Below are 19,313 nucleotides of genomic sequence, written 5' to 3' on the forward strand. Positions count from 1 at the left end.
TCTCATCTTTGCAGTTGTACCACTATCATTAGCTCTTCCTGTGCCAATGAATCAAATAAGCACAGATTTCACACACATAGCTACGGACAGGAAATTAATATGCCATTCAGAGGGTTAACAAATATTCTGCTTTGAAACCACAATCACTTTTTCTCCCTTTCTCCTTTGAATACACCACCATCATCATCATCATCATCGTCGTCATCAGAAGTGACAGCAAAATCATAGGGAGCGTAACCATCAGTGATAGCTGTCATCATCCTCATCACCCTATCAGACACCTTCGGTCATCCCAGATTACATCATTCAGTACCTCCTTCATCCTCAATGAACTTCTCGCCCAAGTAGACGTTGTCGCCGATTTGGACCTTGCCGGGGCTGAAGACGGGTCCGTCGATCTTGGCTTCGGCACAGAGCTTGGTCAGAATCTGGGACGGCTTCTGGGGGTCCCTCCAGTTGTTGTAACCGTACCTGGGTGTAAGAATTTGATGTTGAATGGATGTAAAAGCTGGTCTCACCAGTCACCAGCTTGATATAAAATTTCTGTTTGTTTGTTTGTTTTGTAGAAAAAAAGTGCTCTCAATACAACACAAGAAGCAAGGATTAGTTGAATGACATACAGTGGTTTGCATGAAGTTCTTGTGTCTTCTCTGAAAATTTACTTTCAAAAACAGATCAAAGGAAATAACAATGTACCAGGCAATTGTCATAGAAAGACAAGATGACATAATCGCATGACAAAAGTATGGTTTTTGCAGTTATGTCACAAAAAGGGAATAAAAGGATTAAGAACCTGCAGTTTCATGTAGAAAAGTACAATTTATACTCCAGTATGAGCATTTTCCTTTGTGCACATGACCTGAAAGACAGTCAAAAATATCTGCCTACAGCTAACGAAAAAGAGTAACAGGGCAGTTCAAAAGAGATTTTGATTGATATTTTGGAAATGCTGTTATGAAGTCACAAAAAATGGCTATGACTAAAAAGTTTGAGATGGAATATTCCTTTCTTGCCAACATATGCTTTCTCTTTTTTGTTGGGTATTCACCCAACTACACAAAAAAGAAAATATGTTTATTCCAACAGTCTTTTGAGCCCATAAGAAATTCGAAGCACTTAGAAAGAAAGGCGGAGAAAATGATGCTCCAAGCTTCTTTTTTGTCTTTCAATCCACTTGATATCAAATGCACAAAGGAAGGCTCTGTCACCGTATCCTCCTTTCTTACAGGTTGAACTCTCTGGAGATTCCACAGGTCGCACGATGCTTGCTGTAGTAGCGGTTCTCGAGGTCGATGATCGTCTCGCCAATGAGATCGTCCGAGCCGATAAGGTCCCAGTCGTAGATCTGGACCACCAGTTTGGATTCCATGGGAAAGGTGGTCTCAAACTCAAAACACCTTGTGAAACAGAAACATATATTAAAGGCTTAAGCACACTCCATATTTTCATATATTTCAGTTTTGCATGTTGTAATAACAACAGCATTTAGTATAAACAGTATGCAACACTTCATGTACAGCATCCATCCTGTAAACTATGCAAAGGCACAAAGGGAAACATGAAAGAGAAATGTGATTAATTGTGACAGTATATTTCAAACAATGTTTACCCTACAACGTGCTGAAAACTTTAAAATGCAGATATTCTGTATTCCGTACCCTAATTTCTTGAATGGACTGTTGACCGTATTTGATCGCAGAGTACAGCCTACAATGTTGTACCTCGCTGAAAGTGAAGGGATTACGTTAACCTGTCGACGATGAGCTGATTCTGCTACAACATGCATTTCCCATAGACGCCTGCCTGAGAATACTCGGGACTAGTCGTCAATGGGTTAATAACCACTGTCAGTGATAACATCACTTACTTGCCAAATGTTGGGTTGAGGTTCTTGGAGATGTAGTGTTCCTTGTCACAATTCTTGTGCTTGCCCAGGATGATCTGGACGTAGGGGTCAGCCTGCGTGTGACCAATCATCGGACAAGAATATGGAGAAGTGGGGTAGCGTTATTACTACTCAGTACTCAACAAGGACATGCCCAAAGCATAGCTTGATTCCTTTCATTATGTACACTTCCTTTGCTTTGTCTTTCTTTGCAATTTGGAATTTAGGTAGGTTGGAGTAAACGCTGCTTTGGCCCCAAATGAAGAATTTCCTTCATTAGCAGGAGCCCATGAAATGCAATTTTGATATTGGGGTCCAAAATATAGCTGGATATTAACCAAGTCAGAACATATTTTACCTGGACTTTCCACATGCTTGACCAGAAATGGAATGGATAGATATCAAAGAAGGTCAAGTATATTTAACACACATGACATATTTGACTAAAACTGGCACAGAAAAGAAAAAAGGATATAAAAAAAATGACAGCAGAGGTACATTGTACTATGCAAACACGGCTGTTAGCCTACAACTTGTAGATATAGAATTGACATGTCTTTTTAAAGCATGAAGTGTTTCAAGAAAAAAAGATCTCCATTTGGTCGAAATTGGGGCAGAAACAATGATGAGACTGGACACTCTGGACCACAGTATATATATTAATACAATCATATTAAAGATCCATTTAGTCTTACGAAGGAGATCGATGTGACATGAAAATTCTGTCGTCATCGTCCTCACCTTGCCGTTGACATCCGTTGGGTGAAGGTCCATGGCCTTGACAATGTAGACCCTGACCAGTACCCCCATGGGGTCATTCTTGGGCAGTCCCTGGAAGTAGCCCAGGTTGGGGTCATTGGTGCCAAACATCTTCACTGGGTCAACCTCAGGTGGGAGGGGCCACTTGTAGAGGGCCAGGGCTCCCTGAATCATGGCAACAATGGGTGGAGAAAGATACAGTAGATAAGATTAGATAGAAATATATACAGATAGAAAGACAGAGTGAGAAAGATGAATAGAGAGGTAGATACAAAGAGAAAGAGAGATAGATAAGTATATAGATATTAAAAAGAGAGATACAGATACATATAGCTAGACAGGGAGAAAAATAAACATGGATGAATAGATTGCTACAGGATAGATAGATACATGTAGATAGATAGATAGATAGATAGATAGATAGATTAATATATACATAGATAGATAGATAGATAGATAGATAGATAGATAGATAGATAGATAGACAGATATAGGTAGACAGATAAGAGCTGTATGTAGAGAGATAGATTGATAGAGATCAGTTAGTAGATAGAGATAGATATAATTACATAAATTGACAGATAGTATATAGATGGATAAATGAAGGAGAGAGATAAAGAAGGTAGAGAGAAGAGAAATGACCAGAGACTGAGGGAACACACAGTAAAAGAGGATTAGAAACAACCATGCATTCATAATAATTTCCGTATTGTTTCAATCTGGTCCTTGTCGTTCCAATCAATACATTTCACACAATACATGATTGAGTGCATAAAGAAAAAGTGCACTACGATATCAATAGAAAACAAAGAATTAACAAAGCAAGTGGGGTTTCCATAGGAGAATGGTGTTCTTCTCACCTTGAACTTTCCGACGACCCTACTCTCACTGTCCTCATCCCCGGTATTCTTTCCCCGGAGGAGCTCAAAGGTGTGCAGCCACTCCTTGAAGCCGTTGAAGTCTGGCACGTTCTCCAGCTCCGTTGGGTAGAACTATTCAGGATCCAGCAAAAAAGGGAGGTAGGAAGGGAGGGAGACAGACACACAGACAGACACACACACAGACAGAGAGACAGACAAACAGACAGAAAGAGATGGGGATTGTACGGTAGTTCATTCATTCAAGCGTATGGCACAATATGCTTGGTTGGTAACTGTTCCTGACTATAGCTACATAGTCACCTGGGGAAAACACGAGGAGTTAGCATCAATCGCCTGTTTCTTGCTTGGATCGGTAGGGGGACCAATTCACAATGTAACACCCTGCTTTTTGCAATGAATGAATGATGTGGGTTCTTTAATGTGTGTGAGTCAAGGCTAACTGACACATGGGACCCCATTAAATGTCCTATCCAAGGGACAGAGTGTTTTTGCCCCTTGCTATAATACGAGCTGGAGGTACTTGTACACAAGACATTGCTCAGTGAGATTCTGGAATTGAACCCAGTAGGCATGCAAGATCTTTTGCATGCTTGTCATTACACTATCTTGTGATCGCTTTTCAGAATACAACTTTCATCTAGCAAACATAAGGCAAACAAAAATATATATATATATATTTTGTCAAGGGTCAGCAATATTAATCTTTCTGTCAGAGATCATAGATACTGACAAGAATCATGGAGTTGGAATGCTTCCCTCATAAAACTTCAAGAGCATTCAAGAAACAATCCAAAGGCTCTCTTACACTACCAAAATATATACCAAAAAAAAGAAGGTTACGCACTGTGGTTATTTTAATACTGCAAATAAGATTTACAAATTGGAAAATGTACAATAAGTAATTTTATTGTGAGCATGTATGCAAGTATGTATTCATGATCGATCTTTTGTGATTACTTTATAGAGAATGATACAACAAAATGCTTGGTTTACAAAAAGGCTACCTTTGTAAAGTCTTCTTCCACATTTTCCCCTATATACATTTTGTATAGTCGATCATAGAGCAGATTAAAAAAAAGTAACCTGAGGCTATAATTAATGCTGATCAGCTAAAACAAGTCTTTGGTAGAGTTAAAAACATGCTTAGAGTGAAATTTCTATAAAGAATCTTCCATTCTTACCTGGATCAGGCAGAGATCAAGTTCCTCCTGTGTTGAATAAATAAAAACAAACAAACAAAAAATATATCAGATGTTTCATATAAATATCAGTTGTGTTTCAATGACATGACAGGCATAACTAAACAGCAGGCATACCCACAGCAATATGATGATGATTTACCTCATGCAAACTATGTAATTATGTGCAAATTCTGCTTCATAGACATTAATTATATTTTTCTCCTACTTCTCCCTCCTTGCATGTTAGAATTAAAAGATAATAATGTGCCACACTGACAGTTTTTGGACATGCACTGGACATGCATATTTTTATTCACAGCTGTTATCAGCTGAGTTCATGTAGCAGCATTAAAAAAAAAATCTTCACAAGTCAGTTTTGAAAAGTCACAAAATATTTTGATATGAATTATTGCAAATTACTCTTTGAAATTATATGTGTGTATATATATATATATATATATATATATATATATATATATATATATATGTACATACAGCTGTGCACTTCATCACATAATCTATCTTCTTTTTTATACTATCAATATTTTTTTCTTTCAAGCCAGCTTCAGAAAACTTCCGTCTACAACTATAAAATGAGAATATTTTAACCACTAAAAAAATCTGTTTTTGCAAAATACATGAAAATGCCTACTTTGCAAAATATTCTACATTACAGAGATTTTATCACCAGCGACAATGCAGTAGGCATATATGTATGCACTTTCAAAAAAAAAGTCAACATATTATAAACCATACACTCTTAGAATTACTGAATAAAAGCCTTAAGTTTGAAAGAAGCAGACATGCATGAGCCTAGGTTAAAAGTATAAAATGAAATAACTATGAATGCTCTTGTCCCCTTGTGTGTCTACCCATACGAGTGAAAATGTGACCAAATCGATATATTCTTGTGTCTTACACCGCAGGTCTGTGAGTGCAGATCAGGAGTTGACAAAAAACCACACAAACACATACACACACAAACACACACTAAAACAAAAACGAATATTTCAATATGCAATAGAACAATGAACATGCTGGAGCGAAATCGATCAACACAAATCAAATGTAAATATCATGTGAAAGTGATCAAACAGCACTAACAGACATGACGCTGCCATGCAGCTGCAATATGTATGTTTGTGCTAAAAAAAAAAGTGAATGCCAACATTTACTTACTAGCCTATTTTCACTATGGACCAATTCATCCATGTAGTCATTTAATGTTTTATTCTGTTCATATCATTCACGGGGACTCCAGTTAGAATAAAAGAGAGGTCTTGAAATACATCCACAAAAAGTAATTTGTACACATATGGGCCTGAATTTTCATGCTGCCAGGGTCTTATTCAGGCTTTTGACTGAAAACTTGCGTATCTATTTCCACAATTATCTTTTTTTAATTATCATGACTGTCAATGACATTCATCATTATACCTCATCAATGTTGCGTTTTAAATCATTATTATTACTCTAATCCTTACCAATCATTATTACTATAAATCTATAATTGTTGATTTATAAATCCTATTATTACTCTGATCACTATCAATTATAATAACAAGCGATTCTTAATTGTGTTTTAGTTCTAATCATCATTCCCTTGAGTTAATACTTAATCTTATCACTACTACAGCAGCCTCACTGGTGCTGTAATACATGTAGATTCCCTTGGCAGACTGAAGGAACCACAGAGATACAACTCTTTGCTTTGGTTTGGTAGTTATGTGTACCTATGGAAAGAAACATGTAACTTGTTTCAGATTAGACTTTTCTTTACTGAAAAATGTCTATTCCTCAAATTTGAAATCATCTCCTACAGTACACATCAATTTAATTTTCTGGAAAAAACTATACAGGTTGTTTGATGTCAACACCACATAGCAGCAAATTAAATTTGTTAAAATCTGGGGAGTCACAATTTCCCAATGGCTGGGACAGGGATGAAAATTGATAAGAAATTTTAAAAATGCTTAAAAACTTTTAGTTATTTCAAAGAGGAAAATTATGGTGGTAAAATAACAAACTTAGCAAGCAATTTTCAACCTTGGCCTCTGTGCACAGATTTGTTTCTTCTTTAAATAATTACAATGTATTGACATTTTTTTCTTCCCTACCAACTTGTATTGTCAATGGAAAACTACAATGTAACCCAATGTTCAGGGCCCTTTGATTTTAGCAATTTTGCCAAAAATCTGAACACACCATCTTAATGCTTATTCATATCTATTGTGCACCATATTTGGGCTAAGTGTACAGAAAATATAAGCGACGATTTTAAAAAAGATCAGGGGTGTATGGACAGACATATAATCTTAAAGAACATACAGACACATAATGCCTTTGTTGTTCCCCCTTGGGCGTGAGCACAAAATAAGTAGTTTCTGAAGACAAATGAGCATGCAAGATGCAAATGTGGCAGCTAAATGGAAACCCAAGTATGACAAACATGAGTTGGAAAATTCATAGACTATGAGTGAAAACAACAGCAAACGACAGCAACAAACCAAATACGGCTTCAGGTTTGCGTGTGCAAGGCAGTACTTCTGTGCGGAAGTAAACGGACAAACGGACAAAAAAAAACAAGGTGCGACAAACATAAACACAATTAAAGGGATCGTACAGTTTTGGTTGAGACCTAATTTCAGGTTTCTAACATTTCATGGTGAGATAATCAGAATCCTCTTATGAAATATGAAAGAGCATATAATTCTATGAGGAATTAAACATTTATTTGATGAAAATTGGTTTTGAAATGGCTGAGATATCCAAAAAAGAGCAATTCTAATAAAGTGTGGGACCCACACTTTATTACGATCGCTTTGTTTCACTTTTTTTTTGAATGTTTCAGTCATTCCAAACCCGATTTTTATCAAATAAACTTTGAATTCCTCTTAAAATGGTATGCTCTGTACTATATCATAAGTGTTTTCTTGGTATCTCGCAAAAAGTTAAAAGCCCAATTCTCATCTCCACCAATATTGTACTATCCCTTTAAGGCACAACAAGCTTTGTACTGGTGAGACCTTACCTCTTCCTGTGGTGGGTTTTACAAATGACCAGGGTGAAAAAAAAAATATGTCAGATTTTTCCACAATTCAAAGTTTCTTCTTTCACAACGGATGTGTTATGCTCACATTCTTTGGATATACCTGAACAACAAACCTGCACTTTTGAAATAAAAATCACAACCAGGGTAGAAAGATTCTCTGAGGTCTAATAATGTGATAATTTGGGAGAGCTCGACATAAAAACTCATTTTATACCCTATTCAAAAATAGGCACGACTGGTGTAATGTTGTATACTTTTATGTTGCTCGACCACATCTTTGAATGCCAATATTATTCATAATCATCATCATCACCATAACCATCGCCATCACTGCCACCATCACCATCATCATAATCATCACTATCATATTTGTTGTCATCATCACCAAATGTTGGGGATCAACCAACCAATCAATCAATCAACCAACCAATCAATCAACCAACCAATCAATGAATCAATCAATCAATCAATAAACCAATCAATCAATCAATCAATCAATCAACCAATCAATCAATCAACCAACCAATCAATCAATCAATCAACCAATCAATCAATCAACCAATCAATCACTCAACCAATCAATCAATCAATCAACCAATCAATCAATCAATCAATGCCAGAATCAACCAATCAATCAATCAATCACCATCATAATCATCATTACCATCATTTTTGTAATCATCATCACATGGTATCATCACGTTTTTATTGCCATCTTCATCATCAACAAATCTGAATCTCTCATTCTACCTGTCCATAGTCGAATCTTCCTAACCGTCGCTAGGCAACCACCACGGGTATAAAATGCTTGACAGCATCACCTTTGCAATCATCTTCTCCATCACCTTTTAGTTTCCTCATTAGCCTACCTCTGGTGATAATCCTCATCTTCATCTTTCTTGATCTTTGACATTCCCGCACTCTTTGGAGGGGAACTTTACTTAAATTTTTACATTTGCATGCATCCTATTGCTGTTTGCTTACAAGCTTTTCTTGCTTTGCCGATGGCTACGAAAGTAAAATAGATCCAAACTCAAATCGAGGAGACATCAGAGACACTTTCTTCCTCCTCCTACCTTCCCCCCCCCCCTTCCGAGATCCTCTAGAACCTACCTCCATCATGAGGTCCATGAGGCTCTCATCGTCGTCGTCACCCTTCTTGATCATCTTGGCGAATCCTCCCGCCATCTTTTTGAAGTTTGCACCCTTCTTCTTCTTATCCTTGTCATCCTTCTTGTCTGCAGCTTCCATCGTCACCAGCATGTCTGCATGGAACAGAATAGACCAGTTCGTAATTCCACTTTGCACGTGAGCAGAAAAAGGTCATTTGTACCAACAGACATTTTGGTTTATTAATTCACTGACATAAGTATCTGTGATGTGATGATTATTCATGTATCCTTGTCTAATAGTGCTTGCCAGCACATCCACCTGATAGCAAGCCTGGTATTTGGCAATGTCAAAAGAAAAAGGTTGTTATTGCATTCCATACGAAATAATGAATTAGATGCCTGCTAAAGTGTCAACTGGTATGACCGACTATTCTAGTCATCTGTTCTAAACACAAGTTCATGCTTTGTTTGAACACGAATTCAATAAATTGGTATGTCGGGCAAGCTTATGCATTATACCGCTTTAAAATGAGTGAAGTGCCTAACCAACTGAGAAAAAAGAAAGGTCATTTGCACCAAGGTGTACATGAGCTAATTACGAATTGGCTTATACATACAACCATTTGTGATCATGCATCACAAAACCAACAAAAAAATTGCACCCCTTGAATTTACATGAGGACTCAAAAAAGGCGAAATGGGTCAACAAAGTCAATTTTTAGTTTCCATACATTCTGAAAGAGCTACTCTTCTACATTATTCTTGAGTTTGGAATCATAAAATGAATAGGAAAGTAGGTTTTCAGCAGTTTTTTCTGCAACCTTTTTTGTGGAGAGTAGTGTGATCAGGTATTTTTGAAAGTTCACTTTAATCATGGACAGAATGTGTTGATGCTCAATTTCAGCTTAATCTGATAATCCCTTCATTGTTGTTTCTACAGCGGTTTACATCCTGGCTTTTTTTGTTTTGTCCTGTTCATTGCACAGCTAGCACAGTTTTGGTAAAGATTAAAAGTAGGCTAGCATATAGACTACACAACATTGGTAGTGTGGGATACACTGTATGTGTGTACCTACTTTAACTCATTGAAGATGAGTCTCGAGTATATTCAGGCAGGTGTCTATGGGAAATGCGTGCTGTAGCAAATCAGCCTGTCCTCAATGGGTTAATGGCTACCATTGGGTTGGCAGCTGCACTACATGTCCATGGACACATACTGTAAAAGTGGAAATTTTCGCGGTGTTGAAATTTTCGCGCATTTCGCGCATCCAGAAACTAGCGCGAAAATAAAAACACGCGAATATTTTTGCTTGCCATGTAATCCTGTGCGTGATGTCTTGATTCCGCGGATTTAAAAACACACGAAACTCTTCTCACCCGGCCTAGCGCGAAAAATTACTCGCGCGAAAATATCCACTTTTACAGTACATTGTTTCTCCCATATCCAGCCAAATCACTTTTTGATTTAAGGAATATATCATATTATATAATATGAATATTTAATATAATTTCTAATATATATACGTATATCATAAACTTGTTGATTTGAATATTCAGAAGGACTGGCCAAGAAATCCTTTAAAAAAAAATGTGAAATTTCAAAATCTCATATCTTCCGTTATTTTCTCATCCGATTTTTGTAATGTAATTTTGTAATGTATTGTTCTGTAGGGAATATCCTTTTCGTTCTTTTGAAGTTAATTTATTTTTTGGGTGGATTTCCTCTTTAAAGATACCTGCATTGACAGCATCCAAGTGGTCATCTCCTTCTTCATCTGCCCCTCCTGCATTCTCAGCTTGCTCCTAGAAAATAAATATTGTATTTTTTCAAAGTTTAAAGGGATGGTACAGTATTGGTTAAGATGAGAATTAAGATACCAAGAAAACACTTCAATATGAAATAGTACAGACCATACCATTCTAGGAGGAATTCAAAGTTTATTTGATAAAAATAGGATTTGGAATGACTGAAACATCTAAAAACAAAGTAAAACAAAGCGATCATAATAAAGTGTGGGTCCCACACTTTATTAGAATCGCTCTTTTTTGGATATCTCAGCCATTTCAAATCTAATTTTCACCAAATAAACATTGAATTCCTCTTGGAATTATATGTTCTTTCATATTTCATACAAGGTTTCTCATGATCTCAGCAAAAATAGTCAGAAACCTGAAGTTAGGTCTCAACCAAAACTATGATACCTTTACGAACATATCAATATTTAAACTAATACTTTTAAAGAAAGGAAGAGTATAATATGTTCGATAACACACTTAAATTCACTTCTAAAATGCTAGCAAAAGTGATCATGTGAAGGTCAAATTATAAGGTACATGCCCAGGAATTGTAGAACCCATAATATATCAATGGAACGCATGGACTTGCATCAAGGTTTCAGATATACATGTACAGTGTATATATCCTGATCATCATGCTCTCGGGTGAATTGTAGTTACTGTGCACTAGCATGAAAATTATTTAATAATGTTTGGCAGACCTTTGTCAAACAAGTTTCTATTTCTTAATGATGAGAATCGTATGAACACTAGTCCAAGGTTTGACAACTTTCTGAAAAGGAAAGCCTTTTTAAAACCATGTCAAACTTTATTTCATCACTTTTAAAGAGGAGAACTGACAGCAGCTAAAAAGCATATAGAAAATGTAGGAAAGAATTATGTTTTATGGTGCTGCAAGGTATAAAATGTCCACAAATTTTAATAACTTTTCATCACTATCATATAAAGTCTGCTTTTAATCTACTGCAATCAAAGAGAATGTCACATTCCAGTTTGAGTTATATCATGTTTCCCTACTTACTTAAACTGGTCTTCACTCATTTTTTCATTTTTCATTTTTCCCCATTCTTTTTTCGGGGGGGGGGGGGGGGGGGTAGAGGATTTAGAGAGTGTGTTATGTTAATATAAAAGTCATCTTTTGTTAGTTAAGACATAAGAATAAAATTCAAACTATAATCATTGTACTACTGAAACTGCAAACAACCACAGCAAAATTGTTGATGTTCAATCTTAATCATGGTTTCCTTCACATGGCTGCTATCAAAAGGCAACATTGAATCTAAGCAAGGAACCACGGATCAACAGATTTAAGTCCCCTCTTGCAGACAAGCATGTATTTCTACGAAAGAAAATGCATCAGTCTTTTCTTCTAATCTTTTCTCAAACCAAGATTAACAGTGGTAAGGACATAGTGAGGAAGATAATTTGATGATTCTTTGTCAGTCTTCCATAGTCACATAGATTGACATAAAAAGAAAATTATATGCAAAATTACAAATTAGCTGTTTTGCAAACTTTGAATCATTCTATTACCTGTTGTCATAATCTGTCATGGATTTTTCAAAGATGGGAGGCATTGCATTCTATCTATTAAGAAAATGCCACATACAGATCACTCCACTAATCGACAAATCACAGCTTCCAGTATTCAAACATCAAAACCAGAGCAATTCCTACAAGCAATCAGTATTAGGTTAAAATCATCCCGTCTGAGTTTTTCGGGACGTCTCCAGAAGAATCGGGGCAACTTGGCAGCTCTGGCACACTAATTAGTATTAATTAAATATTAATTAGATATTAAGTATGTCTTAATTAGTCTTGATGACAAGAGTGCAGGATGAAAACTGACAAAAAAAAATAACAATAATACTGACAGGTGGATGCCACTTTCCTGCCTTCAATAGCTGAAAAGTTTGTTCACAAAAACCGATAAGTCCATTATTTGCCAAATGGAGATATTTGCGATTAAAGGTCAAGGAAAATAAGGAGAATAATAAGAAAATTTTTGCTTCTTTTGACCATAACTTCAAAAATGTACCTTTATATGTAGTGACCAATATATCATTTAAAAGGTATTATTTTGTACTTTATGACAGACACCGTACTTCAAAATCTTCAAAAATGGACTTATCGGTTTTTGCGAACAAACTATTCAGTTTGTAACTAATTTCTAGCAGTAGCATGACACTGATATTCACAGTTTTATGTATGAACAGGCAAACTATATTCTAAGCCATGACTTGTAATGATTGTGATGGAGTGATACAAATTATTGATTAAAACCTACTTAGGAAAAATAGTGACAAGTGGCAGTAATGTTGCTTTTCCACCACGGGCACTACATCTAATTTCTCTCTCACACACACACAGCTGTTTGATATTGGAGAAACACAGCTTTTGCATAAACAGGCAAACAATTTTAAACCACTTCCTGGTGATGATTAAGAACAGACACAAATTATTCATGTTAGAACTGGATTTCAATTAGTGTTTTCAAAAATCAAGTTAAAAAGATAAAATAGGGTGTGTCCATTACAGAGTAGCTCACCTCCTCTTCTTGAAGCTCAAGTTTGATAATGTATTTGACAAAAAATAAAAATGTACTTTATACATATTTGTAAAGAATAAAGAAATGATCCCCACAATGCTAATGGAAAATTTAACATACACACACAAAAAAAAACCAGAAGAAAGGAAAATGTTGCCAATTCTATTATGTACAGTACGTAGGTACATGAATGACATCAGAAAACACAGTTGTCTACATTTTGACTCACTGAATATCTGTTTTAATGCAAACTCATGCTTGCTGCAGTTGCCCTTGTTTTGTTTTTGCTTTTTTCCATAGCTTGTAGCCTTGATTGATTCTGATAATTGCCATTTCTTTCCCCTCTTTCTTATGCGCAGGTTCTTTCATAATTATGATCCTTTAAATGACAAGTTTGTTTTTGTTGCAACTGAAGAAAAAGGAAAAAGTTTGTTTTTGTTATCAAATCTGTCTCTTACATGTTTGTGCATAGTATGTCTGTGTGTATGTGTATGTCTGTGTGTATGTGTATGTCTGTGTGTATGTGTATGTCTGTGTGTGCTTGTGTATGGGGGAGGGGGGCATGTGTGTGTGTGGGTGGGGGGAGGTAGGGGTGTGGATGTGTGTATGAGTCCTGGCAAGTGGTGAATACCCCATAATCCTGGCTCATTTCACACTAATGATTGCTAAAATCACACTATGATATGAGAGACAGTACAGCATACTCTCCCTACCACTTCAGAACTTTGTGCTTCTTTAAATGCATGATGCCCAACATTAATAAAGATAAATGAAGTACATTTAAACCATGTGTTACCCATCCCCCCCCCCCCCCATTTCTCCCTGGAAAATATATGTAGAGATCATATATTAAGTGCTGATATAATTGTTCTGTGTTGCTCACAACATGTTATAACATAATATACAATGTACTTTTCAACAATAATTACGGCTGGACTCTGTCTTGCACAGTACTCTTAACAAACATCACTGTAGTGTGCATTCCCCTTTCCAATATCAGACTTGATTTACCAGTGCTTCCTTTTAGCAGACAACTCTTCCTCCCATTTCTAGTATCTGTTACATTGCTTTTGAATGATATCTCCCTCCACTTGACTCTGGATATACTTCCTTTTTGCAGGCACTCTTTCCAGTAGGTTTAATGTGCCAATTACATTTAACCCTTTCCCAAAACTGGACTTACTTTGTTCTTGCTGAATACTCTTGCTATTTGTAGGCCCTATATATATTTTTTCTCTCTCTCACTTCTGGGGGAGGGGATTCGGGGGGGGGGGGGGGGGGGGGTCTACAAACGGGATATTAGACTGTCATATTATGATATATGAAAATGGAAGGTACAGTGGTGGGGGTGGGGGGTGGGCAAGGGAGCCAAGGATGTGTACATAGAAAAAAAAATAGCATTGAGATCGAACAGAATGTGACTCCCTTTATTTCCTTTCTCACCTGTGGATTTATCTTCACTCCAGCTGCAGTATAAGTTCCCTTTATCAAACAGAGAATACCATTTCTCTCAGTTTACAAAAGGTACAGTGTGTATGAGTAATTACTCAACACAGATAATAAAAAAAGCTTATGTCGTTACCATAGGACCCCCAGCAAAGATATATACCATATGTATGTTAAAGCAGAGGGTAGGCACAAACTGCAAGGGTATCTTTTTATAGAAATGCAATATTGTAAAAGTATGTGTGAAAAGAAAATGTAGCTGCATTGTGTATAGGGTAGACACCAACAAAATTATAGAACCCTTCACGACATATGGTGGGTAACATAAAGGCAGAGGGTGCTGCCACATAGCTGTATATGTGTACATTATGTAAGCAGCCGGTTTCTGAGGGAACACAAGGTACACAGCAAAAGCCTTATACATACATGGTTAATGCCCTTTTAGTGTACATGGTGTATATGTACCCTTGGGGAAAAGAGGGACAGTGTTGATAATAAACTTGGAAGCATGAATACATGAAAACAATATGTAATCTTTGATAATATACAATGTATACTCCTTGTACTCCTTGTAAATGCATTGCACCAAGTGATTGATGTCAACATATAGAATGCACCGCAAACAATATTTTACCCGCGGTTAATGAGAATAAATATCTTTTCTGATTCACCTGCAGTGTAAATAAGACTACAAAACTCTAGAAAAACTTCAGAACCAAGCATAGATTAAGCTGTAACACATTAGGTCAAAAATTTGTGATATACTTATGTTTGGGATTGGTTCCGTATCCAGTGATAAAAAACTCAAATCAGGGATCAAAACAAAGCTTTCCTAACTTTTTCCTAACTGGTAAATTCCTTTGCAGTAAGTCCACATTCCACCGCTAAGTTATGGCAAAGCTCATCACAGAATGAATGTCAGATGTGCAAATAGCGCCCTCTACATCAAGACCCTATCATATCTTTACAGAATCAATAATACACGACCACAAAATGGGGAATATTATTACAGATTTGTGTGTGTGTGATTATGTGTTTGCAAATTATATACAATTATAAGACAGACACAAAAAGTGAAATTATGCTGATATTTCATTCAGTTCATTTTTTTTTTTTAGGGGGGGAGGGGGCATTTGTTTGTCGAGGTGCATTGAATAGAGGCTTGACTTGCAACGCACAGTGTTTTGCCATGTCTTAAAGTGTTATCATGAGACAGAAGGGTCCATTGTGTGCGAGCCATCAAGTAAGAATTCATACATGTATACCTTGCATTCTGGTTCAAACTGTTTTATAGTACTACAGCATTAAATCCACTGACAACCAAAGCATCAGTTGAACTGTGTGAATAGCTGGCTTTAAAGACCAACAAGACTGCAAGATTATCTACAAAATTGATCTCATTGATTATGGGGGGGAAAAAATTGATAACACACAAAAAATGACAATTCTTACAGTATCCCCCACAAACGAACATTAACAAAATTCAGGCCTTTTGTGGCTATGATTGTAGTATTCCCACCATATGTGAAGATTTAATAGTTACACTGTACCTACCACATGGTTCTCCAAAACACATTACAGAATATGAGATAATAAATGAGAGTGTTAGTGTGAATAGACGCCATTAGAGATATACTTATGACAATAATACTGTAGTGATATGCAGTTTAGTATCAATATATGCAAATAAGATGGAATATGGCCAAATGATGACAGGTTAGATCGTGAGAAAAAAAAAAATGGAGTATTGGCAAAAGATGACAGTGCATGGATGTGGTTAAAAACACCTCAAACCTACTTGAAAACCAATGTTATAAAATACAGAAATACAGCATCACCACCTGCTATGCAAAAACACAAAATCTAGTACGTTAAAAAATTATACACGCGCTGTTACATGTGAATGGAAAAAAAAAAAAACTGACTTTGAAATACAGGTCACCTTTTTTTTCCTTGAAAGTGACAAAATTTAGTCAATGTTTCCTCTTTAAAGTTTAACCAACAGACTATACCAACATGGTGAATCATGTGGAGTGTATAAAGATTGGAAAATCTTGCAGGGGACAATGTTGATAATACATGTACAATGTCATGTACATATACTTCCATGACATATAAAAGACATGTTTAGTAAATCAAGGATTTTTTCCCTTCGTTCCTTCCATTTTCCAAACCTACTTGTGAAAACATCCTATTTCATATACCATTGATACTTTCAAACTTTGGATTAGATTTTGTTTCACAAATTTAAATCACCGAAAGCTTGTCCTGTTTTTGCTGTCGTGCATATTTGAAAACTACAGTTTCTGCAATGCACATATGCATCTAGCTACAAATATCATAAAGAAATGACAAAATGTACTCTAATTATAGGATGATCTTTATCTTTTCTTAGCCACACATAATCATTATGTCAAAAAACACTGCCCGATTTGAAGTACTTGGTGTACAGTACCTGCAAGCTTTAAGGATATCCTAGCTAAATGCCAAATTCCTCCACTGTATACTGTTATGTAACATGTATATGTGGGGAGAAACAAGTGTTTTATGTGCACATTAGTTGTATGTCATTAAACAAAATCATTCTTTAATTAACAAGAGACCCGCGGGTCTAGCGCTCACCTGAGTATCGCAAGTTCACCTTTCACGCAGTCACTAATCTAAATTATTCACAGCTCTACCAAAATTTGACGAGGGATTCTCAAGTGGAAGATGAAAATGTACAATAAGGGCCCAATTTTTTCAAGATTCCTTAATTTGGGGGAATTGGGGCCCCCTGGGGCCCTCTGGGTGGGGCATGGTGCCCAGTTTGATAAATTGAGATCCTGACCACCTAGGGATGCTACCTGCCAAGTTTGACAAAAATCCATCATGAGGTTTTCAGGAAGAAGATGAAAATGTACAATTCAGGCCTCCATTTGGACCCTTCCAACCACCCCCCCCCCCCCACCCCCAAGAGGGGCACCCCTGGATCTCCTATGAACAAACTTGAAACTACAGTCATTACTGTACTCACTCATGGTATTATCTCAGCTCTATAACTTCTGATTCTAGAGAAGATTTTTAAAGATTCCTTCATTTGGGGGGTTTGGGCCCCCTGGGGGCCCCCTGGGCGGGGCATGGTGCCCATTTTAACAAATTGAGATCCTAACCCCCTAGGGATGCTACCTGCCAAGTTTGGTGAAAATGGGTCATGGGGTTCTCAAGAAGAAGATAAAAATGTACAATTTAGGCCCCATTAGGACCCCTCCTCACCCCCACCCCCCCCCCCCCCCCCCCCCCCCCCGGGTCCAAAGGGGGGCACCCCTGATTCTGCCACGAACAAACTTGAAACTACAGTCATCAATGTGCTAACTCATAGTATTAACTTAGCTCTATCACTTCTGGTTCTAGAGAAGAAGATTTTTGCGGATTCCTTAATTTTGGGGGGGTTTGGGCCCCCTGGGGGCCCCCTGGGTGGGTCATGGTGCCCATTTTAACAAATGGAGTTCCTAACCCCCTAGGGATGCTACCTGCCAAGTTTGGTGAAAATGGGTCATGGAGTTCTCAAGAAGAAGATGAAAATGTACAATTTAGGCCCCATTAGAACCCTTCCCCACCCCCCTCCCCTGGGTCCCAAGGGGGGCACCCCTGATTCTGCCATGAACAAACTTGAAACTACAGTCATCAATGTACTAACTCATACTATTAACTTAGCTCTATCACTTCTGGTTCTAGAGAAGAAGATTTTTACAGATTCCTTAATTTTGGGGGGTTTGGGCCCCCCTGGGGGCCCCCTGGGTGGGGCATGGTGCCCATTTTAACAAATTGAGTTCCTAACCCCCTAGGGATGCTACCTGCCAAGTTTGATGAAAATCGGTCTTGGGGTTTTCAAGAAGAAGATGAAAATGTAAAAAGTTTACGCACGACGCACGACGGACGACGGACGACGGACGACGGACGACGGATGACGGACGACGGACGACGGACGCCGGACGAAGGGCGATCGCAATAGCTCACTTGAGCCTTTGGCTCAGGTGAGCTAAAAATAGAAAGCACAATTTGAAAAAAAATGTATAATAAATAAATCTTTTGGGACATAAAATCTTTCTCATTTTTCCACCCGATTTGGTACCAATACAGCACAATGACAACTACTGACAAAATTATTTGTGTGAAATACCTCTTTGTGCTTAGGATTATCTCCGATCCTTTTAATCAACAGCAAGAGAAAAGTCCATTTGGATTTTTTTCAACCCAAATTATTGACCTACTGTAGGGTTTTAGAAAATGAGTGCTGATTAAAATCTTACATTGGCAGCAGAAAGCACTTTATGGTATTAATTCGTCGCTTGCCCGGAAGAAGGGAACGAGCGCGCGAATACGCGTAAAAATAGATTTCGAGAAAAGACCTGCATGAGGTAAGATCATAAGCAATATCATAAGATTTGTAGATTATTCATTATAGCCACTTTAGCTAGTACCAAATTGGAATATTATCTGTTCACTTGTGAATTTTCAGCAGTATTGATATTCAAATATCAAAGATATAGTCAATTGAAACTTTAAATTGCGATTTTCTCGAAATCTATTTTTTACGCGTATTCGCGCGCTCGTTCCCTTCTTCCAGGCAAGCGACGAATTAGAGAAATAAAAATTCTCCTTCATGAGAC

At 37.2% G+C, this 19,313-nt stretch overlaps 1 protein-coding gene across 1 annotated transcript in view; it reads right to left on the bottom strand.

Annotated features, from left to right (window-relative positions):
- LOC139739152 (otoferlin-like) overlaps positions 1-19,313 on the bottom strand; it is a gene marked incomplete at its 5' end in the record, with an annotated part of 107,449 nt that overhangs the window by 22,368 nt on the left and 65,768 nt on the right. The window contains 9 exons of the mRNA XM_071649767.1: positions 314-471; positions 1,227-1,397; positions 1,868-1,959; positions 2,627-2,809; positions 3,505-3,636; positions 4,707-4,733; positions 7,738-7,743; positions 8,872-9,023; positions 10,607-10,673. Coding sequence (XP_071505868.1) covers positions 314-471; positions 1,227-1,397; positions 1,868-1,959; positions 2,627-2,809; positions 3,505-3,636; positions 4,707-4,733; positions 7,738-7,743; positions 8,872-9,023; positions 10,607-10,673 — 988 coding nt within the window. The remainder of the gene's footprint in view (positions 1-313; positions 472-1,226; positions 1,398-1,867; positions 1,960-2,626; positions 2,810-3,504; positions 3,637-4,706; positions 4,734-7,737; positions 7,744-8,871; positions 9,024-10,606; positions 10,674-19,313) is intronic.

The sequence above is a fragment of the Diadema antillarum genome, unplaced genomic scaffold, assembly GCF_040938485.1.
Source record: "Diadema antillarum isolate AM-2024a unplaced genomic scaffold, OU_Dant_1.0 seq00000784_RagTag, whole genome shotgun sequence".
NCBI lineage: Eukaryota > Metazoa > Echinodermata > Echinoidea > Diadematoida > Diadematidae > Diadema > Diadema antillarum.